This window comes from Phyllopteryx taeniolatus, chromosome 15 (assembly GCF_024500385.1).
Source record: "Phyllopteryx taeniolatus isolate TA_2022b chromosome 15, UOR_Ptae_1.2, whole genome shotgun sequence".
Classification (NCBI taxonomy): domain Eukaryota; kingdom Metazoa; phylum Chordata; class Actinopteri; order Syngnathiformes; family Syngnathidae; genus Phyllopteryx; species Phyllopteryx taeniolatus.
Window position 1 is genome coordinate 17,109,054 of NC_084516.1, and position 27,150 is coordinate 17,136,203.

General features: G+C 41.5%; 2 protein-coding genes across 4 annotated transcripts in view; one reads left to right on the forward strand and one right to left on the reverse strand.

The window, feature by feature from the left end:
- LOC133490224 (astrotactin-2-like) overlaps positions 1-27,150 on the forward strand; it is a 286,520-nt gene that overhangs the window by 210,128 nt on the left and 49,242 nt on the right. For all 3 annotated transcript variants that reach the window (XR_009792133.1, XM_061800017.1, XM_061800018.1), the window contains exons 16-18: positions 237-416; positions 15,509-15,822; positions 26,762-26,895. Coding sequence is in view for 2 of the 3 variants with exons in the window: in XM_061800017.1 (XP_061656001.1) it covers positions 237-416; positions 15,509-15,822; positions 26,762-26,895 (628 nt within the window). In the remaining variant the exon portion in view is untranslated. The remainder of the gene's footprint in view (positions 1-236; positions 417-15,508; positions 15,823-26,761; positions 26,896-27,150) is intronic.
- trim32 (tripartite motif containing 32) lies at positions 1,528-12,131 on the reverse strand. The gene is made up of 2 exons (XM_061800019.1): positions 12,001-12,131; positions 1,528-6,090 (listed from the first exon to the last, which is right to left on the reverse strand). Exon 2 carries the CDS (start codon positions 6,076-6,078, stop codon positions 4,054-4,056), a length of 2,025 nt encoding a protein of 674 aa, XP_061656003.1. The 5' UTR covers positions 6,079-6,090; positions 12,001-12,131; the 3' UTR covers positions 1,528-4,053.

A 27,150-nucleotide genomic window follows, 5' to 3' on the forward strand; every position in this document is an offset into this window, starting at 1 on the left:
GATTTTAATTTGTTGGGTCCTTTGCCTTTTGACTGCGTTTCTGCTTTATTTTTTTGTTTATTGCAGTTTCACTTGACATGAATTGTAATTTAGCAGCAATATTGTTTAATATTATTCGAAAGTTGCCCGGATACACCGCCCCCCTCTGCAGTGGAGTAAATAAACACCCCTGGCCACTATTATGGAAGTACAGTGGTTGGATAGTTCTATTTATTTCTTCCTTCTCGACCTGGTAGGTTTCGCCAAGGTTCTAAAGACGCTGTCGAACGAGAGCACGCGTGAGGAGCTTCTGACGTTCCTCCACCAATACGGCAGCCATTACGTGTCGGAGGCGCTGTACGGCTCCGAGCTAAGCTGCAGCATCTACTTCCCCAGCAAGAAAGCCCAGCAGCAGCTCTGGCTTCAGTACCAGAAAGGTAAAATGAAATAAATACACAAAGCACTTGTGCAATTATACAGTACGTAAAAGTTGAGGAGGAACTTAACATTAAAAGCGTCAGTAATACGCTGTTGTTGTTGTTTTTCCCCCTTTCTCTGTTACTTCTTTTAGCACGTACATGACAATTACCAGAGCTAAACGGTTACCAACAACATTACTGTCAACAATTGTCAACATTGGAAGAATTACAGGAATTTTAGAATTTTTGTAACCTTGTTGAAATCAGCCCGTTTGGAAGGGGTGGTCACGTGTTATGCAAATTAGTCAGTGCTTTTTTCCCTAATACTGTATGTATTTAATCTCAAAATGGACCAACAATGAGATTCCTGTCTTCAAGTTCATTCATTCATTCAGTTTCCGTTCAGCTTATCCTCACTGGGGTCGCGGGCGTGCTGGAGCCTATCCCAGCTATCTTTGGGAGAGAGGCGCGGTACACCCTGAACTGGTCGCCAGCCAATCGGAGGGCACATATAAACAAACAACCATTAACACTCACATTCACACCTACGGACAATTTAGAGTCTTCAATTAACCTACCGTGCATGTTTTTGGAATGTGGGAGGAAACCGGAGTGCCCGGAGAAAACCCACGCAGGCACGGGAAGACCACGCAAATTCCACAAAGGCGAGGCCGGATTTGAACCCGGGTCCTCAGAACTGTGAGGCAGATGTGCTAACCAGTCGTTCATTGTGCCGCCCTGTCTTCAAGTAAAATTTGTATAATTGTATCTTAGATTTAATGTTGGTAGGTGGTGGTAGGTAATTTATTGATTCTGTAGAAAATTGTGGATGTATTTCAAAAGACAGTATATACTGGAGGTTGCCAGTCGGGATACATTGGGTTTGTCTACGAACATACTGTCCATGATAAAGTTTTTCCAAGCTGGGTAACTGTGAATTCGTCAAATTGCCTGATTAATTGTTTAATTTGAACTGAAATACGCTTGTATTAATTGGGAAAAGGTCTTGCAAACTCGCTATTTCACAGCAATAAAGGGGTTTTGTAAAGCTTTTTTTTTTTTTTTTTTTTTTACCTTAATGAATCACACACCATCTGTTTTTAAACAGATCAAAATAATGTTTTAACAATTTTTAAGGTACATTTGATTCAGAAATGTTTATTGCACTCAAGAGAATCAACAAAACAAACACAGGTTGGACCACAAACAGGATTTTTTTTGTCCATGTGTTCAACAGATTGTAAAATTCACATGCTCCAGAGCACCTGAGAGACAAGGGATAAGGAGGGAGTTCAGTTCAAGGACCTAATGCAAATGTTATCGACAATAACAATTGCAGGATGATTGCTCGCTTAATAACATGTGACACACACGATGTTCAGCACACTGAGACAAGGACACTTCTTTTCTTTTTTTTTTTTTTTTTTTGTGCGTGTGTGTTTATAAACTTTTATGCCTGACTACCTATAGTGGCCACTTGGATGAAGTCGTGAAGTTCTATTTGACTAATGCAGAGACACCAAACACTTAAAAAAGAAAAAAAAAACACACACACACACACAACAATGACTTACTGTAAATGTAGTGATTTTCATCTCCTATTCACTTGGCTTACACGTGTGCACTGTCTGTGTGTAGTATGTAGCTGTTTAAGTGCAGTCATTTTAAGGCTCAGACAATGTGCTCTTATGAACACAACCTGGGCTGGAAGGCGCATATTGTTTTACAGCAGGCATACAATATTTCCAATGCAAGATATGTTTTGGTTCCCCAAATTTGAAAAAATGTAAAAAAAAAAAAAAAGTAAAAATCTATAAATGACAATGATAAATACAATATATTTGAATATAGATGGATTTCATATCTGTATGGCTAGTGTTTGTGCCGTATTGTATATGTAAGTATGTGTTAAGTTTTTTTGGCAGTACAAAACAAGACGAGGGCAGGCACAACAATACACCAAGCCATCCATAAAAAAACTTTTTTTTTTTTTTTTTTTTTTTTTTTTTTTAAATCGACAATAACTCAATTTATAGCATGTGCCATAGGTTTATTTTTTGGGAGGGAAAAGGAGGGTTAAGCTCAGCAATTCACCAACCCGTCATAAAAAAATATGACTGACCCACTATTTTATGTTGACTAAATACGGAAATATTCCTCCCCAAAGATAATAATGCTCAGTTTTCAAAGATTTATGATGGTGGTTGTAGTTTGCATTATGTAAAGGTGCACTGCATCATACTGAATGCCATTTCTTATATTTTGGTTATTAAACTATTACAACTGCAAACTACAACCACAATAATAAATACATTGTTCAATTAATAATTGCCATCTATTATTTAGTTTTGACGAAGTTATGACGACTGCATTTTTAGTTATGTTTGTGTTTGGTGAGTGTAGAATACATGTTTTTGTGTTTATATGAGAAGGAAAAAGTGTTTCAGTGCTTAAATGTGTTACACTAGTATTGAAAAGAAAACAATTGAGGAAAAAGTGTCCTATGTCCTCTGAAATTTTAGTAAGAAATATGACAATCAGTAAAGTTGCTTCGCAAGCATCAAGATACTGTTTATGGAAAGCCATACGACAAACACCAAGAGGACTGTATACATGGAGGGCTGCATTATTTTTGCTCATTTCTATATTGCCTTTTTAAACACAAATATTGAGGTTTCTAAAAGATTTTAGTAAGAAATCATATGAAAAGAATAAGATTCAAACCAAACTGTTTTCCAGCAACTTTGGCTGAGATGCACTTGAAATTCTTCTACTAAATATAAGTGTCATGAGATATACTAAATTCTCAAGAGATCAGATTGCACAGTTGGGATGTTTCCCCCACAAATGTAATAGACATTTGACTAAATTCCTTTGAATGGGTATAGGGAAATAAAACATTATTTTGTAATATTGTGATAGATCTCTGAATGTTCTAAGCTCCTGTTTGTGTGCCCATATTATGCCCATCTCTGTGCTTAACATCATTTTTGACATTTTAGAGACCACGCTTCTATCACTCTTCCATTAGGCTTAATAAAAAGTACACGCCATAGTGTATATACATTTTTTTTGTATATCATTTTTTTTAAACTTGTCAATGCCAGTATAAATGAAAACCCACAAAACCACACTGACTAGTTTAATATTCCACGGCTTATGTTCACAGCAAACGAGCCATTTAGTGTGTGTAACACAGAATACTACATGCATGCTCCCTGAATGTTACTGAATGCAGTTTACAGAAATCACGTATTTGTCATTATCTAACTGCACAGTAAAAAACTTTAAAGCTGTCAACGTGCGATGAAAACAAGTGTGTCCACAGTAAAGTGCTTCACAGGCTCAAAGCCCAGAGAGTCGCGCTATTTCACTTGTGAATGCAGTTATAGCGCTTTTTCCTGTTCATGAATTGTGAATTTAAACCAATTACAGAGGAGGGAGAAACACTTAATTTTGATGAGACAGCCTGTGCCTGTATTCTTAAATATAAAGCTTATTGCAAGATCATTAACTAACTAAAGGCTGCTTGGTAGTGTTATATTGAGGTGACACAATTGAAATTTTGTTGGGCGAAGTAAAATAAAAATAATTCTTTTGCGTGCCTACCGAAACATACCTACGCTTCCTTTCGCACTTTGTGTGGTTCACTCCTCTAAGAGGTGGATGAGTGCCTTCTTTGAATGTATGTGTAGACTTTAACACAGTGGTCCCAGCAGTCCAGCACCAACAGCTGCCCTTTGGGTGTGGTGGCCACTCCCACAGGGCAGTTCAGTCCCTCCTGGATAAGAATTTTAAACCCCCCTTCTTTGGGAAACTGCAGGATTTCCTTCCTGCCACTGTCCGTCACCAGCAGATCCCCGTTGGCGTCAACACACATGCCGGTGATGCAGCAGAAGTCCTCTGACTCGGAGAAGAAATGGCTGAGCTGCTTGCCGAGCTGTCCGTCGGTGCCCACCGAGCCAATTGAGAAGCCCCCCTCCAGGTGGGGCTCGTTGTGGCGTTTCTCGAAGTTGAGTGCCAGACCTTGGGTGAAGTAGACTGTTCCTGCGGCGTCGCACGTCACAAACTTGGGCCGCACCGCTGAGCACAGCCGGCTATAGCTCACCACGCCGACGTTGCGGTCGACGGCGAGACACCACAGCTTGCCGCCCTCCACATCCGACACCACGAATTGGCCAGAGGGCATTGCGGTAATGCCCCAGGGCTTGATGAGCTGGTTCTTGTGGCAAGCCACACATTGCCCGTCCATAGTGTACACTTTGACCGAGTTGTCGTAGTTGTCAGTGACTCCGATCAGGCCCTGAGGCGTGACAGCGATGGACAAGGGCATGAGGTTCGGGAGGTCGGCGCCAAGGAAGCTCAGGACAAAGTTGTCGATGCTGCTAGCGTTTCGGCGGATTTCGCGCTGGAATCCTTTGCGGTTGAAGATTTGGATGCGGTAGTTGCCACGGTCAGCCACTAGCACCTCACCTTGCTGGGTTACGCAGATACTAACTGGTATATTGAAAGAGCCAGGAAGCGCTCCCTTGCAGCCCATCTTCTTCACAAATTGGCAGGCTTGGGGGGCTGCACATGCACCTCCCTGTGATTCCCCCGCTGCGTCCATGGACTTTGACTTAAAGGTGACAGGTGAGCTACTTATCGTGTCATCTACCGCTGCGACCATGTCAACATCTCGGTAAACATCCACCGGTCGCCCCATTGCACCACCGAAAGCCCCATCTAGACCCTCAACATCCAAAGCACATTCCGAATTGTCTGTATTGACCGTGTACGTGCTTGTGGCCAAATGTCCCACTTCTGCTGGTTTGGAGTGTTCCGTCCGGATCAACTCCGGCTCGTGCAGCTGAAAAACGGTGGGCAAGCTGCTCCTCAGGTTGAGCTCCTCGTCATCACACCCGCCTCCATCATCCTTTAGCAGGCTGATGTCGCTCTGCCTCACTCGCATGGTCAGATAATCGCAGCACGAGACCACCTTTACCTCCGCAATGTTGAGGAGGTACGTCTGCTCCTCGAGAACCTGCCCATTGAGCTTCTGTACCTCTGCCATAGATGTTGTGAATGTCTTCCGCGAGCGGCTCAGCTCTTCTTGAAGCTGCAGCTCGGCCGTTGTGTAATCCTGCTGCACCGCTCTGTACTTCGCTCTTAACGATTTGGTAATGTTTTCAATGGCTGTCTTTTTCTTCTGGATTTCACCCATGATATCACGTAGGGCGGACAGTTTTCCACCGAGTTCTTTCCGACGTTGCTCGGCAGCCATCTGTACGGGCTGAACGGTATGACCGAGGAGTAGATGGCCTTCACCTTTACAGAGTTCACAAAGGACGACGGTGCAGTCGTGGCAGTACTGTCGCGGCAGGCGGCTGCAGCAGGACCCGCACATGAGGGCAGCGGCGGCTGCGCCGCAGGACGTGGCGCAGTCGAGGATTTTGAGCACAGTGAGATTGTCGGCCAACTGCGAGATGCTGCTCATGCGCGAGACCTTGCTGCAGAAGGGGCAGCGCACACCGTTGATGGTATTGGCCAACAGCCTCTCCAGGCAATGGCGGCACACAGTGTGACCACATTGGAGGAGTTTGGGTCTAATTTGGTCCTCGTTGAAGGTCTCCAGGCAGATGGGACATTCAAGGATCTCCCTCATTAAATCTGGATCGAGTGGGAAAGATGCTGTTGCCATTATGGTTCTTGCCTGAAAGAAAGAAAACCTCATAGATTACCATGGCATGAAAGGTGTTGCTAGAACATTGTTTAGATGGGGCAAAGGTAGCTCAATCAGTTGAGCTTAGTTGGATGGTCAGTAGAGGTTCCAAAGAATGAAAAATGAGACTGGATGCCCTTCTTATGGAGACCTTAATCGCACAAATAAAAGTTGACTATGGACCGGTTCAACTAAGTCATTATGTAAAACGTTCACTTACTGGAGAGACTTTGGAACCACAGATTCCCATATTTTTCACACCTGCTGCAACTAACGATGGTTTTAATAATTGATTAATAGTGTGAGTGTTTTTACGATTAATCAATGAATCAGAAAAAAAAATCTGAACTTCTATCTTGCTATTCAAAAACAGCATATTTCAAATTGGCAGTGCACAAAAGTACAAATCCCATACCTCTTAAAGTAATAAATTATCAATTAATTTAAAAAAAACTAAATGTTGACTCATCGACTGACTGAGCTGCAGGATAGTTGTTGCACTAATAATACTGGTTACCAACAGCCCAACACCAACCCAGGGAACACACCCTCGAGGGATAAATAGGGGGAAGTTACAAGTGAAGAAGCCTTTTGGATTAAAGGTGAAATGTCTTCAACAAACAAGAACAGTCCAGTTCCCTTGATTCAACCATAGGGATTACCATAACCTGGATGATTGATAATCTGACAATCTACACAGACAAGTCTACCTGGTACTGTGCAGGTTAACCTGCTCAATACCAGACTTCAAGTAAAAATGAGTGATGCACCGAAATGACATCTATTAAAGCTGATTAAGCAGATCTCAAACGTCAAAATTAAAACTCTATTTTGCAAACAAAGAAATAACATTGCTGATAGACTCAATTGCATAGTTTATGTGTGGGCAATAGTTTTGGTTTCTATTTTGTGCAATGTACTTCTTGTACCCGTACATGTAAGAAGAAATCTATTTGTCTTCTCTTGTATGCTATTTATATTATATATTTATAGTTCCTATAGCCACAATTGCTGCTGAAACGCTGCAAATTTCACCATTGTGGGACTAATTTTCCTATTCTTATTGAAAATAACATGCACACATTCACAGGACAGAGGAAAAATTAAGTGAAACCTTGGCTTTAATAAGTCGTTGACCCTCCTTTGGCAGCAATAACCTCAACCAAACGTTTCCTGTGGTTGTAGATCAGACATGCACAATGATCACGATGAAATTTGGACCATTCCTCTTTACAAAACTGTTGCAGTTCATCAAGATTCCTTGGATGTCTGGTCTGAATAGCTCTCTTGAGGTCACGCCACAGCATCTCAAGGATTCACTTGCTTTTTGCTACGTTCTGTGAATCTTTTTCCATTAAAAATATGAAAACGTTTTTATGTGATATTACTTGAAGCCGACTGTTTATTCTTGTGATTTAGATGAAGACCACATTTCATGATCAACTGATTCATAAACAAGAAATTCCAAAGGGTTCACATACTTTTTCCTCCCACCATACGTCAGAGGAAATAAACGGCTGGATTCCAGTTGACGAATATAAACATCCATGGCATTGTAGGAGTTAAAGGTAAAACATATTTAATAAACAAGATATAGTCCAGTTTGGCAGCATGTTGAAATGGGGGTTAGCACGTCTGCCTTGAAGTCAGTAGCTCCGAGTTTGACTGTCTGTTGGAACAACAGTTTGCATGTAGGTCCCCATTCATATGTGGCGTTTCTCCTGTTACGCCGACTTCCTCCCACATTCCAAACACCTACTTTTGTCTAGGCCTGTCACGATAAATACAATTTTAAGACAATATTTTCCCCAAAACTATCGCGATAAACTCTAATTTAATCGTTGTTTTTTTACGCCTCTGAAATCATGAAAAATAAGGCACATCCTCGAGCTGCAAGACTGTGGTCGGACCGCTGAAGACGAGCTCTTCACTTGTCAATCAAATATATGTTGATATTCGCTGTAGTCAACGGGAGTTATCCCACGCACTTCCGACTGATCCCGTCCGGCCTCTTCCGGTCTGTTCATCTCTACGCCAAATGAATGTATTATTTACAATTCACGAAAGGCACACCGAAAATTTCGCCATACGAGCTGAGTCGTAACATTAAAGCATATATATCCACGTCAATACCCGAGTTCAATATGGACCGATCGTCTAATGAATAGCTAGCATAGCTATTAATGTTAGCTCACTCGAGCCCACTCATTCTTTGGTCAAAACTACATGCGATGACATAATCATTGACATTTTACTAATGTCCTTAATCACTGCCATTGACATTGTTTTAATTGGGAGGGCTTGCAGTAAATGAGTTAAGCAAACTACATCAGCACAACATTATCTTGTTTTTTTTTCTCCTTAAGGAGATGCAGAGCTGAAAGGAGTTATGTCATACTCACGTGATTTCATAGCGTGGCTCGACTCTGTGACTGACTGGCTTCAAATCAGCCTTTGCTCATCCACAAGCTCCAAAATAGAATGGGCCATGAGTCACAATATTTTTCACTGCCTATAATGTTAACACGATCAGAAAAGTTCTCCTTGTCGCACTTCATTTTACCCGGCCTATGCTTGGCTCAGCGGTGCTGTGCGGCTGCCTTTGAATACTAGTGATGCACCGAAATGAAAATTCTTGACCAAAACCAAAAACTGAAATTGAAAAGCCAGAAGCCAATAACCGAAAGCCAAAACACCAGAAGAAATTATAAATCAAACTTTATTTGTGAGCGCTTTTCATACAAAAAAAATGCAACACAAAGCACTTTACATTAATTAAAATATAAAAATGTATTGTTCCCACCAATTATTAATTATAAAAGTATGCCAATTATTAGTTCAATTGCATTAATGACTATAACTGCAGAGCTGCCAACCTTTAGAAATTCACTTTTAGAATAATTTCCATGTTTTTTTAAATTATGTCAAAACATTACTGTGGGACAGTTTTTGCAGTATATTATGTAATATGATTTTAAAACATTGTTCAATTTCACAACATAATCACTACTCTGTAATCGTTAATAAATTATGGCTTCAATATTTGTTAAAGTATTTATTGCATCAACTTGGCGGACGCATTTGCAGCCAAATGTCTTCTCTTGCATGTTATTTTTGTATTTCCTGTATGCACTATTGCTGCTGAAATGATGCAAATTCCCCCATTGTGAGACTAATAAAGGTTATATTATAAATATGTATTGTATTAATGTACTTTTAAATTATAGGTTCATTTTCACAAGTGACGCAGCAGCAGTGACGTGCTACTTTGTTTCCGGTTCCCGGTCCCTGTGTTTATGTAGCTGTCCAGCATTATTGTATGTTTCAGTGTTTTCCTCTATAAGCATGCAATTTGCCTGCTATTTTACTCTTCAAAGTTGGCCAATCTTTGCTTAAGCGTGATTCCAGCAAGTCTAATTTGACAAGTGTATTATACCACACAATCACTTATTTTGGTGTTTTGCGACTTCATGCGATAGTTTGCTTCGTCTTATCCTCCGTCCTTCGTTATTACGATACTATTTATTCACTGTCATGGAGGCGATGAGTAGTGACTTTTGCTGCATTGATAACGGACGCCTTCGTGACTCTGAATCGTATTTGGCCGCGTTAGCTGTAGCTTGTAGGTAGCTGGGGCAGTGCTAAATAGTATGCAAACAAGCATTCCACCCCTCAACAGCGGAAAGCGGCGAGGTTGGGGGGCAATAGGGACGCTCCGTTTGTGCTAGTAGCCGCTACCGTGATGCCAAGCCGTTCCCATAATTAATGGAGACATGCAAATTTGAATTATTATCGTAATAAAGACGGTCATCTTTGTTATTGTGTTTGTTACTAGTAGTTTGTTGAATGTATGTTGTTTAACATTTATGCTTGTTTCACATTTATGGTTGAATTATGGCACTATGTCATTATCAAACTGTGAGTGTAGGGTGTGTGTAATAAAGTGACCTCCCAGTCAATTCAACTGGATATTAAGCCTAGCTCTTCAGGGCATTGTTTGTTCATAGTAAATTATTTTTTACTCCGATGTGTACGCTGGCTGTCAGTGATCAACGTGGCATTTTATACATGACGTGTTATTTTGGTGAAAAAAGTCTTGCGGTCTGAAATCAAACCGAAAATGCAGTTTTGGGCTATTTTCGGCTGAAACAAAAATTTTGGTGCAGCGCTAGTGAATAGTATAGAAGCCTCACACAAAAGCATACATTAATGATCGACAGTAGTGCTTTTTGTTCGATGAAACTTGAACGCCTTTATATTATTTCAGGAGCATGCAACTGGCAGATAGTGTTTACAAAAAAAACAAAAACTATTGTCATCGCGACTGTGGGCCACAGAAGTACTTGCGCTGGCAGAAATATTTTGCCAAAAGTCCCTCCCCATCTGTGAGGTAAACCCTACTACTGGCTGAATACAATGTGCTTCTGAGGTTATGCTTAATAAACATTTACTGTCCCATGATTGTGTTAATTGGGGGACTAAGGCTATGTTCTCACAGAACTTTTTATTAAATCCGATCTTTTTACGTAGTCGTTCACATTACAAAAACGAATGCGGCTTCTATTGTGTACGGAACCCATATGTGAGGTCACACGCATGTGCACAAAACCGGACATCGCTTTGCGCGTGCACACAACTGCGGGCCGGCCGTCTCTGTTGTGTGAATTTACACGCTGCACATGGAGCAAGGCTATGGAGTATTGGACGGTGCCAACACCATCAAGAGTGTAGCGGTCCGCCAGCGTTCCATGAGCCCAATAACGGCTTATGACACAACCGTCCAACCCTGTCGGCCTACTGTGTGATCCACATACCGGCTTACCACAAAAATAACAGTTTATCGAGTCTGGAAACACTATCGCTTCCATTTTAAGTCAATATAGTTATTATGGTGACAGGCCTACTTATGTCAAATGTTAAAAATTGTCCATTAGTGTGAATGTGAGTGTGACCAGTCCAGGGTGTACCCCACCTCCTGCCCAGTCAACATGGATTCACATCCGTGACCCAAATAATGACAAGCTGTATAGAAAATGGATGCTTGGGTAGTCCAGTTTTCTTCAATTGAATGTTACACATTACTGATCCATACTGTCACATTATGTTGACACAGTACTATTGACTCTGTGATGTCCATTTTTTTTCCATCACTATAGCAGGTGGTTAGCAATGCAAAATCCACACAAGATGAACTGAACACCATAACACTAGTTAATATATCCCAAGATAGTTTGATTGGCTATCTATCGCTTAGTGAGTTCTTGTGGCAGTGCCATGACATCATAACCGCATTGTTGTGTTACTGCTATGCAATAATTCAGAATCAATCTCCTTTGAATCATATCAATGAATATTCAGATACAACCACAGTAGAATAAACAGTAACTGCACATCCTTTCATTCATTTTGGCACGGTATTTCTGAAATTCCCATATTGAGGACCGCAAACCCCTCAGAAAAATAAGTAATTTAGTACACGCGCATTGCAGTTAACGTTTGTCTCTTAGCATTCAAACAGTTAACAATTACACTGTGATTTTGACACAAAATGCCTTGAATGCGAGCGCTCGTCTCAGCACTCACAATTATAATGCAGGATCAAATGACACTTGGTGTCAAGAGTCCAAATGGGCCCTATGTCAAAACGTAAGGAGCCACGCCCATTTTTAAGGGAGCACTCATGTTGAATTGTTGCTTAAAATGTGCTTCAGCATCCAAGCTAATTATTTAGCAGCCTTCATACTATTTGGCTAATAACAAGACAGGCCAGGCCACACGAGCGAAACAAACGTCTCCCTCGAGAGCAAGAGACACCGTAGTTCCGTATTCAAAATGGCAAATTTTATAGGCCCGTACGCTCAAAATATGCTCTCCTAACATGTCATTGTGGAAATAAATTACCTTTGTTTGTTAGCAGGTGGCAAATAAAGAGGCGTGAGACGGACGCCTGCTTCAGTTTCTGTTATTGTGTCCGCCGAAGAGACTGCAGTGGCGGTGACGTCACGTACGCAAAAGCCTACGCGCTTACGTAATGTGCGTGGAAGCAAGCGTTTGTCATGATTGGCTGCTGCTGTATTGGCACGGCAACGCCAGTGGCCGCCATCGAGACACACACGAGTACAGTATTGTACTGCAGTCTGATGCCTTAACGTTGGATTTGACAGAAAGAATTGATCCCCGAAACATTTATTCTATCAAAATAAAATATTAATGTATTTTGAGAAAGCTACAGCAAATAATAATAATAATAATAATGTAATAGTTAAGTAAGTAATTAAGTAAGAATAACTTGCAAGCAGATGGCAAGTAAATAATGTAGATGGTCTCGTTTTTTTTTTTATATATAAGGGGGAAAAAGACACCGTAAAGAAGTGCTGATTCTATAAAATGATGTCATCGTTTTTGACCCGAGGTAGTGATTGCAGATAGTAACCACTGGGTGTCACAATAAGTCTTCTATCGAAATCGCTCATGCTTTACTGCACGATGTATCAGAGTGACTGAACAGCAAAAACTCAATGGTAATATTTATTATAGTTGAAATTAGAATAACGTTTACTATTTAACATATAGTATTTGATTACTATCCTAATTATTTCATTCAATAATAAATATATTACAATTGAATTATTTTGTTCTGGAAATATATAATTTGATTACATTGTGCACATTTTACATTTGTTTACCCAATTCAATGAATATTGTATTGTGTCAGTGATAGTGCCCATTATACAGACACGGTAATAACTTACAGATATTTAGAGCATATCCCACACATCACAAAGCATTGAAATGATTTTCCATACCTACCAACGTCTTTGTTGCATTGCTGTGGAACATATTTGACACCTCGTCCGCCGTTGCCCCGGGCAACGCAACCCTAGCCACGGGGGTTGTGTCCCAGATGAGTAATTATACTGCAACCAGTCAACAACGACATTTTAATTCACAAGCTGGTGCAAGATCAATGACTGGGGAAATTGACACCATTTGTCTTGTCTGTGTGCCTACGCGTTGACAGACAACTGTTGCATAACAAAAACGCACATAAGCAGAGGGGTGACGAAGGTTACGAGTGGAAAAAGGCACAGTGATGGTGACGATAACGACGAGCTCCTCCCAAAATACCACAGGGTTTATTTGCAGATTTGCAGTTCTCTTCGATCAGGGCAAGCCAAATAAACACGCTGAACAGACTGACATGCAAAATTGTTTTAATTAATAAATAAAAATCCCAAGTCAGCTAGGGTAGGCTCCAGCTGACCTGCGCCCCTAATGAGGATCAACGCTATAGAAAATTAATGGATGGAAGTTACCTCCCAACCCTTTGAGTCTTTGTTTTTTCTTTTCTTGATGCACTCAACAAATCTCACCGGCAGGTGTACGCATAGCAGCGAACTGGATCTCACAAAATTTGGTGCTTGTGTAAAGGCATTTTCACACTGCACTTAGCACAGCGCAGCGCACCGTCGACCAACTCATTCATTGTGCATGTGCTGCTGCGGCACAGCCCCGTGCTGGCGGTGCAGCAGGTGGGTGTCCGCTGCTGTCGCAGAAACACCCGAATCGAAAAATGTTCTGTGACAACATCTCGAAGTATCCAATAGGAGAGATGGTGGTGGAGAGATTTCAAAGTGACCACAGCAAGACATTTTGGCTGAGCTGTATGTTGAAAACAACATGAAGGAACAAAATGATTAATGCCGTGTCCCAATGTTTCGAGTTGTGGCACACAAGACAAATACCATGACATGGTAACGAGGCACAGAGATGGACGGAGATCTCCATTACTTTAAATTTGCCAGGTGGGTTGAAAATGGTAGAAATGTCTGATTTTAGCATTTTTCATAATAAAAGTATTTGCTTAAAATATACCATAGCCACACATGCTTCACTTGTGTCATGTCTCCTTCTCCTCCTTATTATAAGCAAGCTTTCGGTTGTAACAGTGACAAATGCATGTATTGCCGAAATGCGGCCTCCTTTGCGTCCGAACCAGCAGGAAAGGGCACAAAACTACCTGTTTGGTCACTCAGCAACCAGCGGCAAACATGAGCGAGATTGCACCGTCGTCCGTGAGCCGCACTGGGCCCTATCCCGCCGTGCAGGATGTAAGCACCTTAATAACGGGTTGGAGCTCGCTGGCGAGTGGCCATCTCTTCAGTGTCGCTTTCTGAGCTAGCTCTCATCATCTCGCTGGCAAGCGTGCGCAGCAGCCGGCTGCTTGTTTTTACTCCACGAGAGTGTGGAAAAACAGTGCGATAAAAGCATCGTAAGTCATAGAGGCAGCAGTTCATATGCTACATTGTGTGCATGTGGCGTATCGACACGTCAAATACGATCCCATACTCCAGCCGTTACTTAAAAAGTGGCCCTGGATCTTCCGGCAGCCTAGCAGCCCATGTCATGGGTGGATCTTTGTGGTGGCGGTTTTATTGTGTAAATTAGCCGCACTGTTTCGTAACACGTCTAAGTGCAGAACCGCTCGCTTACAGGCATATTTTCAGAAATAGACAAAAAAAAATTCATTTTCATGCCTGATGTTTAGGCAGGAATTCCCAAAACCCAACTATTTGAATACAAGCCATTTTCCTTGATATGTCACCTTTGATAACAATCAGGTACATTAATCTGTAATCTTCATTGTATGTTTTGGAGCACAACAATCAAACCCCATTTGTGCAGATTCAGGACAATAACGCTCAGTGGGATTCTTCCTGTACAGTGAACCCCTGCTGGTTCGCGATTTGGCATTCGCAAATTCACATAATCACATTTGTTTTTTGAGGGGGAGGGGGAGCGAACCTCCAGTATTTGCTGAATAATATCTGCATTTTTGTGTTCAAGTCAAAGAAATAAATGTATTTCTTTGTCGCCATCTGGTGCCATCTTGGTGTCAAGCAAGTATGTTGAAGTGAGTTAATAAGCTTTATTTAGACAAAAGTAGGGGTTTGCCACCATCTTGTGAGATCTATAGGCAATATTTAACTGTAGTGCGTTCATTACTTGTGGAATCTTGCTATTTGTCGCATTTATGTCTGGTGGTTCACCATGATACTGAAACCTTAGTGGCTGGAAAACCTGAAGGGTTCAGAGGCGTTCTGTCATGGGCCCTGGATGGTTGGTTGTTGATGCCATCGCATTGACAATGTGATGATGTAATGAAACATTTGATTCCACACACACGTTGCCTCCTCATTTTCTGGAATGGTTTGTTTCCCCGTCATCCCACCACCAATGGGAAGATCAAACACTGCTTGTTGACTCTGCGGGGGGGATGGAACTTCCTGCCATCCGGCATTTGGAAAGCAGATGACAGGGTGGGTTTAGAGGTTGTTGTTTTTGAGCAAGATGTACTGTAGCCCATAAGGTGTTTCACTGTATTTGTCCTTTTTTTTTCACCTTCCAGAGGCTACGGAGCAAGGGATTGGCGGTGGGCGTCACGAGCTGAAATCGGTACCCTTCATTAGCTACCTGACGGCGCTGCAGAAGAGCCAGCTGCTGTCCGACGACACAGTCAACGGCGTGGTGATCCGCTGCGAGGAGAAGGGCAGCTGCCCACTCAGTTGTCACCTGTGCCACCACCAGGCCGGGGCGGCAGGGGGTGTGGTGGTGAGGGGCCGCGGCAGAGGTGGCGAGCAGCCCTCGCCCATCCCCGTCCTGTTGGAAGTCAGTCGCGTGGTGCCCCTCTACAGCCTGGTTCAAGACAACGTCACCAAAGAGGTGACACACTTATAACATGTCATAGTATGTTTATTGTTGCGATATTGCACAATGCTCAGAAGCCAAAGGCCTATCCTATCCTAACCTTGGTTTTAGTACATGCAATAGGGGCTTGAAACCGTAACATCGCCCCCAGTTTCCAAACCAACTCCTCATGAACTGAGCAATTGAAGATTGAAGCCCTTGAAGGCTACTGTAGTTGTACCCCCATTGTTTTAAATTAATGCCAAATTGTTAATAATCTTTTTTGGAAGAGAATTTGGAATATGAAAATGTTGATTATATATATATACTAAGACAGGGTAATGTATACATTTGAAATTCTCTTCCTCCCCAGGACCCATTGGCAATGACGTAGAGTGGATACAAAATGTCTCCACACTCCTGTTTAAATGCCAGATTTTGTGGTGTAAAAAACCTAATTAAAAAAAATAATTTCCAGCATGAATGTGACCTATAACCTGTACAAGTCAATTGAAAAGAAATTCAGTCTTTTTGAGACGGGAAGTTCAAATAAACAAATGAGATAATGTGGTTGAACCAGTGTGCACGCCCTCTCATACCTAGGGAAGTGGCTGTGTTTAGAATGAACCTATCACATTCAAACTTTTGTGAAATGGGAGTCAGCACACCTGCCACCATTTAAAGTTCCTTTGATTCACCCCAAATTAAGTTCTGTCTGTCTTGTTTTCTCGCAGTAGCCTGAAGGTTTCGTGCTAACGCTGACTGGTATTTGGAACTCCCAAAATGTTGTATTTATTTGACAATAAAATTGTAAAATTCCGATCATAAATGAACAACAGACTTTATATTTTAATGAAAAAAATTGACAAATTTAGAAATGTAGTTTAATGTTATTGTATAAACGTAGATCTCTCCAGTTTCTTGTGTCAGACTGTTGCGTTTAGATTCATGTGGGTATTTTGATAATCCGTCATAACAATTACGACTTTGTCCTGGTAACGTTATATATTTTTTTTCTTATTAAAATATGATCTATTTAGCATATGGTTCACTATAGTCTTGGTCATGCCATTTTTCTTGATAGGTAACTTACTGTATCATGTATCACGGCACTAGTTGTAAAGTTGAATTGAGTATAATGGACCTTGTCTTATACGTTGCATCTCGAGGCATTCAGGGTGGCAGTTGCACCCTATCGCCTCTAGAGGGCATTGGATTTTTTGCAAACTAGCCCGGTGATCCAGCGGGCATAAAAAAGATGACGTCATGGTTTCGCTCCTCATGAGCAAGTCCCAGTCTGTGTGTGTGTGGGTGTGTTTTTGTGTGTGCGTGCGTGCACGTCTGTTTATGTCGAAACAAGCCTTGAGAGCCCTACTGTAATACAGTATCAGGATAATGGTCAAATGTTTGGGCCGTGGAAGTCAATCATATGAGATTGCTTTTCCGTAAGGCAATTAAGGAGAAAGGGACTTGGGGGTGCAGGTTATGATGTCACATCGAAATGAGTTGACCCTATTTTTGCTCAATTGGCTTCATCTTTGCATTGCTGCCTCTGTCACCTGGTGGATGTCTTATGTGCGCGCGTGTGTGTGTTTACGACTGGTTTATGCATGCCGTAATCGGGCGTCTTATCACGGCACCTGATAATATCAGAAACAAAACAAAAAAAGGCATACGCACATCTACAACAACAAAGCTCTGCAAAGTGCGTGCCTCCCATAATAAGCGCCACAGCCCCAAAGAAAAGCAGGCCCAATCGATAGCAGACAATCCCTTGTGGGCCTCATCGATAACTAAACGTGAAGAGGAGCAAAAAATTTCTCCGTTTCCTCCGTTTCCTAACACCTCTCCACCACTTCCGAAGTCTATAGCTATGGTCTTGTGAGGATGTACAGAGTGAGATGTATGTGGAGGAGGAGGGGCGGACTGCAGTGGATTGCTCCAGGCAGGATTATTAGCTTCTTATTGATGTCATCGACCCCTTGGGAGGGAGGGGAGTCCATCACTCTCCTCTTTTTTTTTTTTTACTTCCTTTCACTTCTGTTGTTGGCCCCTGCATGAGCTGCTGCTGCTAGCCTGAAAGGTGCATTAAAAGGTACATATAACTTGAATTGAATTAAAGCCACCAAAAGAAACACAAAAGCTCATTCGGTGTGTGCGTGTGTGTGTGCGCGCGTGTGCGTGCGTGTGTGCATGTGTGTATGTTTTTCACACACACACCTTTGAGACTTCTTTCTACATGGCTGCCTCGATCAGGAAAGACAGCTGCCATGTTGCAAAAGCTTTCTGCGTGATGAGCTTCTTCTTCTTTTATTTATTTTTTACATTTTTTGGTCTAACTGCCTGTGCAAAAAAAAAAAAGTTGTAGTTGCACTGCTCATGAGCAGGGGGATGATGTAAGACAAGAACTTTAAATGCGAAGGGGGCATGGGAAATTTAAGCGCAATATAAAAGTCATCTTGAATGCAATTTAAGGCATAGCTGACCATCAAAAAAACACATACACACACATACACTCATGCCGTACAGACAAATGATCTTCATGGACCTGCGTAACTGAATCCTAATTAGTAAAGAAAACCATGCATTGGTAATTGATCATTAGTGATGATTGACATGTCAATTAGCAATCAGTATTGCTGCTAGCAATATTTGACATGAACACTGACTGACTGTATGAACTGTAGATGAGATGGCAGCCATTTTTTTTACAATTAGACCTTGGAAGAAGGTAGGCCCTCAATAGAAACGGAAGTCACGCAAGGGATGAATACATGTCGACTGATGTAGTGAAATCCAGCAGCTTAGTTCCCACTTACCAATGACTGCACAAAGACCAGGGGACAGAATCGATTAATCAGTTGCTGTCATCAATGACTGACAAGTCAACTGCATGGAAAACATGAACAAAACAACTAAAATGGCAGCCAATGGTGGTATTGACTTTTTACGTAGTGGAAAGAGGCGGGACCCAAAGAAAGACAAAGAAGTCCTAAGACGAGGGATGTACAGAATACGTGTCGACTGCGGTAATGAGATTCCACCGGAACGCTTTAGTTTCCACGGGGCATGTGTTGATTAAAATGTAACTTACGAAGGTCTGCACGAGACCTGGTGACATAATCCACCAATCAGTTGCTGTCATTAATGACTGACTAGTAGCCAATACCCGTATGAACAGTAAGATGACAGACAATGACAGTATCAAGGTTTTACACGTTCAGACACATTGCATGAATGAAGGCGAGACCTAAAGAGATGAATACGAGTCGACGGACATCATGAAATACCGCGTGGGCGTTTGAGATCCATTATCATTATTATTGACGTCACTTTCCAATGTCCGCACGATGACCAGTTGACAGAAGTTGCTGTCATTATTGACTGACAAGTAGAATGGCCAATTACCGTATCAAACAGTGACTGAGGTGGCAGCTCGTCGTCGAGTTTTGCAGGCCCTAAAGAGAATTATGTTGACAGAACCGACCAGTCATTGGTGCTGCTAGTAATGACAGACAGGTAGTCCAGCCAATGACTATATGTTCAGTGAGTGAAAATGACAGCCAAATATGGATTTTTTTTAAATTCAGAGCTTTTTTTTTATATGAAGTTACAAGGGATTACAGGGGATTTGCAACTAAACATTAGCCTCCCAAAACTGTTTAAAAACTAAAATCAGGAGTTCAAGCAATCTCCTTTGTGCATCTTCCCAGAACCGACACAAACTTTGTGTGACTTATTTGCTGTTGGAAGAACTTCCAAATGGTAAAAATGTGGATTTTTATGGATCAAAGCCGACATTTTTGTCTGGAACAAGATGCTCTCTACTTGAAGTCCAAACAAAGTACTATTTCGATTTCATTGTATTAAGGTGAATTTGGAAAACAAAAATGTTCAAGGCTGATCCAAGCAAAATGGAGAAATTACTCTTAAACATAATGTAATGCACAGTAGTACTGTACTCTATGTACATTTTATTTGTACTTGTAATATGTGATTTAATGAATTTTTCTTTTTTTTTAATGTAGTTTTACTGTTTTAGGCTAGGAAGTGTTTATTTTATCGCAAAAAAAATTACAGAATACACTAAAAATCCCACGATTTGGTGAATTATGCCCGGTATGAATATGAAAAAAAAATATCTGCAGTGCACTGAATCTGCAGCAGGTCAACCTTGATATAGCGAGGGAACACTGTACACTATAAATTGTTGGATGACATTTTAAACCGTGGTCTTATAAAAGCTCATCAGTAAATACTGTGGAAAAATAAGCTCAAATGAGCTTCACATTCTGGCAAAATCTTACTAGTTTTGTTTCAAAAATCATGTTTTAATGCCAGCATGTCCAAACGTATGACATGTTTTTGGAGAATAGTGTAGGTGGGAATAACAAGACCATTTTTTTTTTATCTGGAGTACAGCTTTGGCAGTTGCTCAATATGGTAATTCCTTACCTATTGTTGAACTTTTAGTATTATACCCTACTTTTTTTCTCTGACCAGGCATCTATCTTAAGTGCTAGCTTTTTTTCTTTTTATGCAGCTCACAATTTATCTACCTTGCACTTCTGCATAAACCATCAAGAGAACACTCAACATAAATGGGATCAGGCAGTGACACCCAACAATCTGACATTGCACCTTCCTTATAGAATGTTGCAAGGCTACATAAACTTATATGCTTGGTCGTCATTTTACTGCAGTTAATGAGAACGCAAGACATTATGATTTTGGGCTCACTTCCTTGGCGGTGAAGCGCTATCCTGTTAATTTAATCAGATCCCGACCTGGGTTTGCTTGTACCAGGTCTTAACTTGACTGGAGCCACTCTTGGAATGGTGATCTTGAATAAGAGCATAACCTGCGGCTTCCACATTAATAAGCACCATCAGAGAGACACAGAAAAACACTGTGGCAAATATAAGCAAAAGCTTGCCACTAGCCCTGTGTTGCCGTGACTGAGTTATGGCGAGCCTTTTGAACAAATTGCTTGTGAGCTTAGCTAAGAATGCTCTAAAACTCCCGTCATGCTCGTTCACAACTGAGCCTGTTTGAAAGAGGAACTGTCAAAATCAAGATTTAAATCAACACCGGCGCAAACATACCCTTTATGGCAAAAATTGTCTCCAAAGGTGATTAAATTCCCAGGTTGCCTCCATGAAGATACAAACAATAACCAACCCTGAGGGCATTTGATGAAATACAGAGGTAGCCTGACATATTAAATTCCCAGAAAATAGCCTGTTGCCGTTTCATAAGTACTACCAGAATGCTTGAATGCAACAAGCCAGCTCCAATAAATGGGTTCAAACACAACCAACACAACAATGTACCACAGGGCTATATCTCTGTTGCCGCCCTGCTGAGATCTGTTACTTACACAGTTTTTAACCTACATATTGGCATTCCAATAAAAATCTATGTCAACATTTTGTGGGTTCAAAGTTTTTACTAATTGTTTTTTTTTTTTTAAATAAAAATACTATTTACTTACATTGTGTCATTGGACAGTAATAATACGCACAAAGTGTATTTAAAAGAAAATCTGGATAAGATAAGGGGGAAACTAGCTGGTGACCATGCGGATAGCATTTCTTTACAAAGTGATATTGCCAACTCCAGGCCTGGCATGCAAATGACTGCCTTTTCAGTCTTTAATTTTCAGGTCTGTATTGACAAAAATTAAAAAAATAACACAGCTCCATTGTAGGTTTTCAGACGAATTTCTCTCTTGCTATCCTGAGACAGCTGCTGCTAGCCTAAAGGGTCCTGCTGTGTCATTGCAAAACCCCCAGCCAACCTGGGCGAACCAACCCAACCGGCATCGCCAATCTCTTGGAAGCAGAACTTCTATGTTCCCGAGGAGCATCCCTGTGAAATCTGACTAATTTTAGATCACCATTGGCCATCTCCTGCGTGAGCTGACTCTTTACCATCACTGGTGATCACTTTCTAAATGAATACTGCGGGCCAGCTGGCCAATGTTTTCTTGTATTAGCCGCTAAAGATCGACAGTAATATGGTCAGCTTATCACGGACAAACTGATTAATACATTAAAGAGGTCACAGTGGCCTCCGTGGCCTTCTTGTAAGTCACGTCAGGCTTCTATGAAAATGAAAGGTCCAAATAGGATTTCGGTGCCAGCGAGTCTGCCACGGGGCTACATGACGTCAAGGCTCAGAATTTTGTGGGCTGGAGTTGTCGCTGATGCTCAAGTAACATCGTCACTCGCTGTCTTCTCTTTAAACAAGAGGGTGATTGCATTCAGCTCAATTCAGTTTTGTATTGATAAAGGCAATGGGAAAGAATCGAGGCATATTTGTGAAAAGGCAGAAACTGAGGGCCATCAGACTGAAACTGAAAGTAAATCTGGACATCAAGTAGCGTCTTTGTGAAAATACCTCCTTTTCCAAGATGAGGCATAATGTGTAATGATTTGTCTCTTACCCTCCCTTTAGTCCAAGACAGAATGTACTGTATATGCCTCCATCGTCTTCTGGGAAATGTATCTATGGTTAATCAATAAAGTAAAAGATATCATCCTCTTATCTAGTAACAGCAATGGACATATACCTCCCCCACTTCCATATGCATACCATGACTGACCCAACCAAGACTTATCACTTAACACATTTTGTTATGTAACTAAAATTGGTGGTGGACCAAACACTTAGTTAGGCTCCATACCCGGAAAACTACAGTATTGTTACAGTTTGATGTGCTTTCCCACACCCCCCAAAAGTACATGTTATGTTCCAACTCAATTTGAATTAATTGTAATTGACAAAAAACACATTTATATTTTGTATTCGTATTTTTGTATTTAGAATGAAATAAATGTAGTCGATGTTGCAACAAAGAGCAACAAAATTTGGATTTATTATTATTTATTTTTTTCTGGGCACATGCACTTGTCGGGCCTAATTCACAGGGCGCAGATGTGGACCAAAGTTGGGCAACCTTTTTCCTATCAGGGGCCATTTTCCTCAATGCATGTTTTTTTTTTTTTTTTTTTTTTTTTGTAATAAGTACCTTGAATGACATAGCAATACTCACAAAGATGGGCGGGTCTTAGCGAAAGGTCAATTGAATGACTGCACTGTATTATATATAAACTTCATTTGTCAACAAAAGAAAAATAGCACAGATTACTAGATCTGTTACAGTCGCCAACCGCATTACCCTCTTTCAACCCCCACCGCCCCACTTCCTAAAACCACAATTACAAACCCAGCGGAGGCTGGCATGCATTACTTGTCAAACATAAACACAGCAGTAATCGCTTTGTCTATTTTTCACAGATGCAGCCATGCAACGAAGCGTGCACAGCCATATGGGCTCTTTGTTTTTGTTTTTTCGAGGAATGTGATGGCGGCAAACGCATGGCGGGCCCTTGCCTTTAGCAGCTGAGGTCATACCTCCGATTTGTCTCATCCGTGAACCTGCATAGGCCTCGTGTCCAGGTTTTTTTTTTTTTTTTTTTTTTTATGTCTTGACTTTGTCTGTGGCCGGTTTCCTGCTGACACGAGGTAGGTCGATAGACCCCCACAGATTCTGTTTTCTAGCAGCCACGTGAAGTCAAGCAGCTGGGAGGGATCTTATAACATTTTTCCTTTTTTTAATTTGCCAGATTCACTTATTCATCTGGCTCATTTAGAGTCTACACAATATGGACAGACATGTCGGGACCCCTGGAAACAAAATATGGACTTGTTCCCCCACCTCTGCATTTTTAACAGGTTTTATACTTCTGGAAAGACTTTCTGCTTGGAATGTTTGCTCATTCATCCAGAAGATGAATGACCATACAAGTTCATCCCAAAGGTGTTTGACAAGGTTGAGGCCAAGTCTCTCAAATTTCTGCAATGGACCTTGTTTTGTGTACTGGAGCACAGTTATGCCGAAACCGAAAAGGGTCTGCCCCAAACTGTTGCCACAAAGTTGGAAGCATAGAATTCCAAAATGTTTCGGGTCTGAAGAAATACGATCAAGAGGGAACTAATGTCCCTTTCTTGTTGGCAAAAACAAGTCTCATAAGGTAGTGTTTTAGTACCCAAAATCAGTTATGGTCTTGAGACTGGTCTCAGGCCTGGACCACTTTCTGGTGGTCTTGTAAACGGTTGTAGTTTAACTTGAATGTATCTCTGGCTTCGTCAAAGAGGATTATGGATTTTTTCTAAAGACCAGTAAATCAAAACTTCGAGTCAACCCACCTTGGTCTTAGCCTTCACTCAGTCGTAACCCCTAAGTTGTGGTCTTGACGTGGGTTTTGATTCTGTTGCCTTGACTGCAACACTACTACCAGCTACTATGAGGTACTATTTGCAGTACCTGGTTAGTCAGGAGCTTGAAGCATGCTGGGACGATACTGTATGGGTGACGTAAACCATTGTTGCTCCATCATTGGTATAGCAGATTCATCATCGATGAGATAACATTTTTCTCCTTGTCGTGGTCAACAGCCACATGAAGTACAGTAAATGCAGGACACCTTTTTATCTTCAATTATTTTTGTGTTGGACAGATACTGCTCTGTGTCTTTTTCTGTGTCATGGCCTCCCTCGTTCCACTTTTATTCTTTCCTCCCTCAACCTGACATGGAGCTCATTCATGTCGCTTTTACTTTCACAATGAAGACAAGTGACTGTGCAGTCTGTTCCCATGAAGAACTGAAGAACCTACTACACTGCTGGTGATGCAGTATCTGAGGAAATAGAGGTCGGGGTCAAGGATTATGTTTTGGATAAAATCGGGAAAAAAGAATGCCAACATGCAAGGTTTGCAACTCAAAGATAAGAGACACAACATCTGATGTTTACCTTCATCTGTCACTAGGAAAGCCGCAAATCCAGGTAAGCTAGGCTAGCTTCAAGGTTTCGATAGCTGATCGTTGGTCAAACAAGAACTAAACTTCATGTCAGTTTAATTGAAAGGACAATAAAGTGATTGACAATACAGAGACTGGAAACTGTATAATTAAAAAAAACTGTGATTGTGAAGGTGTTAGGTTAGACACGTATACATAGACGCTGCCTTGGGTAGGTTGACTCTACATCAAGTACGTCCACCATATTTGATGTGGCAGATCTGCCCGTGAAACTAATCCAAGTAAATGGACGAAACTTCATAACAACCTACTGTACAAAGTACACAAAGTTAATATCTTTCATTCACCCATTCACTCCCACACACTAATGTATTTGGAAAACCCAAACACTCTATGCACTTTGTAAATCTGATGATGATAACACGTTTCCATATACAGTGAATTTCAATATTTATCATCACAGTAACAGTGTTACATACATCAGTTGCTGTAAACACTCGTGCAATTGTTAGGGACAGACAGCAACATGTATTCTTCTTAATAATATGAGTTTATATGAATTTATGTTATACTCTAAGAGTTTAAATTATCCATCCATCCATCCATTTTCCATACCGCTAATCGTCACTCAGGTCACGGGCGTGCTGGAAACCGGAGGGAAACGGGGTACCCGGAGAAAAACCCATGCAGGCTTGGGGTGAATACGTAAACTCCACACAGGCGAGGCCGGATTTGAACCCGAGTCCTCAGAACTGTGGGGCAGATGTGCTTACCAGTCGTCCAATGTGCCACCGAGTCTACTTTATTGTTCATTTAATTTTATAGGCGTAAATGTACTTTTTTATGCTAGTAGTGAAAAAAACATTTTATTATCACCCCAATAAATGTTTCGACTGAGCAAGATTCTATGACTTATAGGAACTTACGACTTGCTTGAAATTTAGTGGGGACTCAACTTCACTTGCTTGATTTTTTTCCAATAACTTGGGATTTGATTGAAACTTGAAGGTTAAGACTTACTTGTGACTTACACATATGTGATTTACTACAACCTCTGCTGGGAAGTACTTGGAAGACGTCTACCTTTGTGGTCGTAACTGTAAACCGAAGTGTCCCTGGCATTGCTGAATCGGAAAGAAACAGCTGCGGAAATCAATAATTAATATGGTGGGTGTGCTTTGCTGACGTGCAAGAGAATTGTGGTTGTCTTCAAAAAGCGTTTCTTGCATTTAGATAAGTGAATCTCACGGTGAACAAAGAAGTGGCTCCTCTTTGTTTTTTTATGTTAGGCGCCTGGTACCCTGCGATAATGTTTCTGTAGGGTTCCAGTGTCCTATTTTCGTGACTGCGATCAAGCACTTGTCCAAAGTTAAGGGTGCATAAATAAACCGAGTGCTCCATTGATCCAACTTTGTGACAGGGGGAGCCAAAGTGCTTATGAACTCCCCTGCAGTCACTCTTATCGCGCCTGTGGCTTTAAGGGAAGCCCTGACATTATATTTTACTGCCTTGATGCTCCTATTGGCATTTCACTGCCTTGTAGAGAATGACTGAGCTCCTTACATTTGATTTTTTTGCTTTCAGCTGTTCATGAAGCGGTACAAGGAAACGCGAGGAGATGATGTCATCTCCTCACATACCCACTCCTCCCGCCGTCACTGTAGACAGACGACCATACAAACATACACATACGGGTGGGTGGGGGGCTTTCACTCCTCCATCATGAAAGTCACAGTGCGTCTATGATATCTCAGCGTAAGCTCGGCAATGTTAGTGAGATGTTCCCGCTTCCGGTAATTGGGAGCAGTGGAATTGAAAAGGTCCTTCTGTCTGTGCGTGTTTGAACTGTGCTTCCTATCTTTGTGAGCCCCATCTGAGTGCCAGACATTTTTATGAAGAGAATATTTCGACATTGGAGGACATTTCAACTAGTTTGAGGCTTTACACATAAATGTCCATTACTTATTTTAGGGATCATGCAAAAGTAAGTGACTGGAGGTGCATAATCATATAGGAAGAAGTATAATGATTCCTATGCTTATGTGTGTGTGCTCAGATCATGTGGCAGGGTGGGCGTACACGTAGATGGACAGGCAGTGCATGTTCCCAGAGATAATTGCATTTCTCTCACCTGTTACCCTTTACAGGCCTTCAAGAGCGCCACAATGAGATCATACTGGTGTGCCGGAAAGGGCGACGTCATTGATAACTGGTGTCGCTGTGACCTGAGTGCCTTCAGCAGAGATGGCCTGCCTAACTGCAGTCCCCTTAGGCAGCCGGTGTAAGTGCGAGGTCACGCCATGCCACCTTGGAATTCATGCACATAAGATAATGATTTTATGGATGGATGCACGGACGCGCTGTCTACACACACTTTCGAGAAAGTTGCGGACAAAAGGACAGTTCCCCTGTCAATCAGCCCTTCCTCTGAACGGAATATGCTCTCATTCAAGGTGTCCTGGTGATACACTATAGATTGTGTGAACTACTGACTCCAGGTCCTGTGGAAGTTGACATTGCAAGTTGCAAAGGAAAC

Bases quoted from the DNA above. Each gene is read 5' to 3' on its own strand.
- trim32 (XM_061800019.1), bottom strand. From the start codon at position 6,078: ATGGCAACAGCATCTTTCCCACTCGATCCAGATTTAATGAGGGAGATC.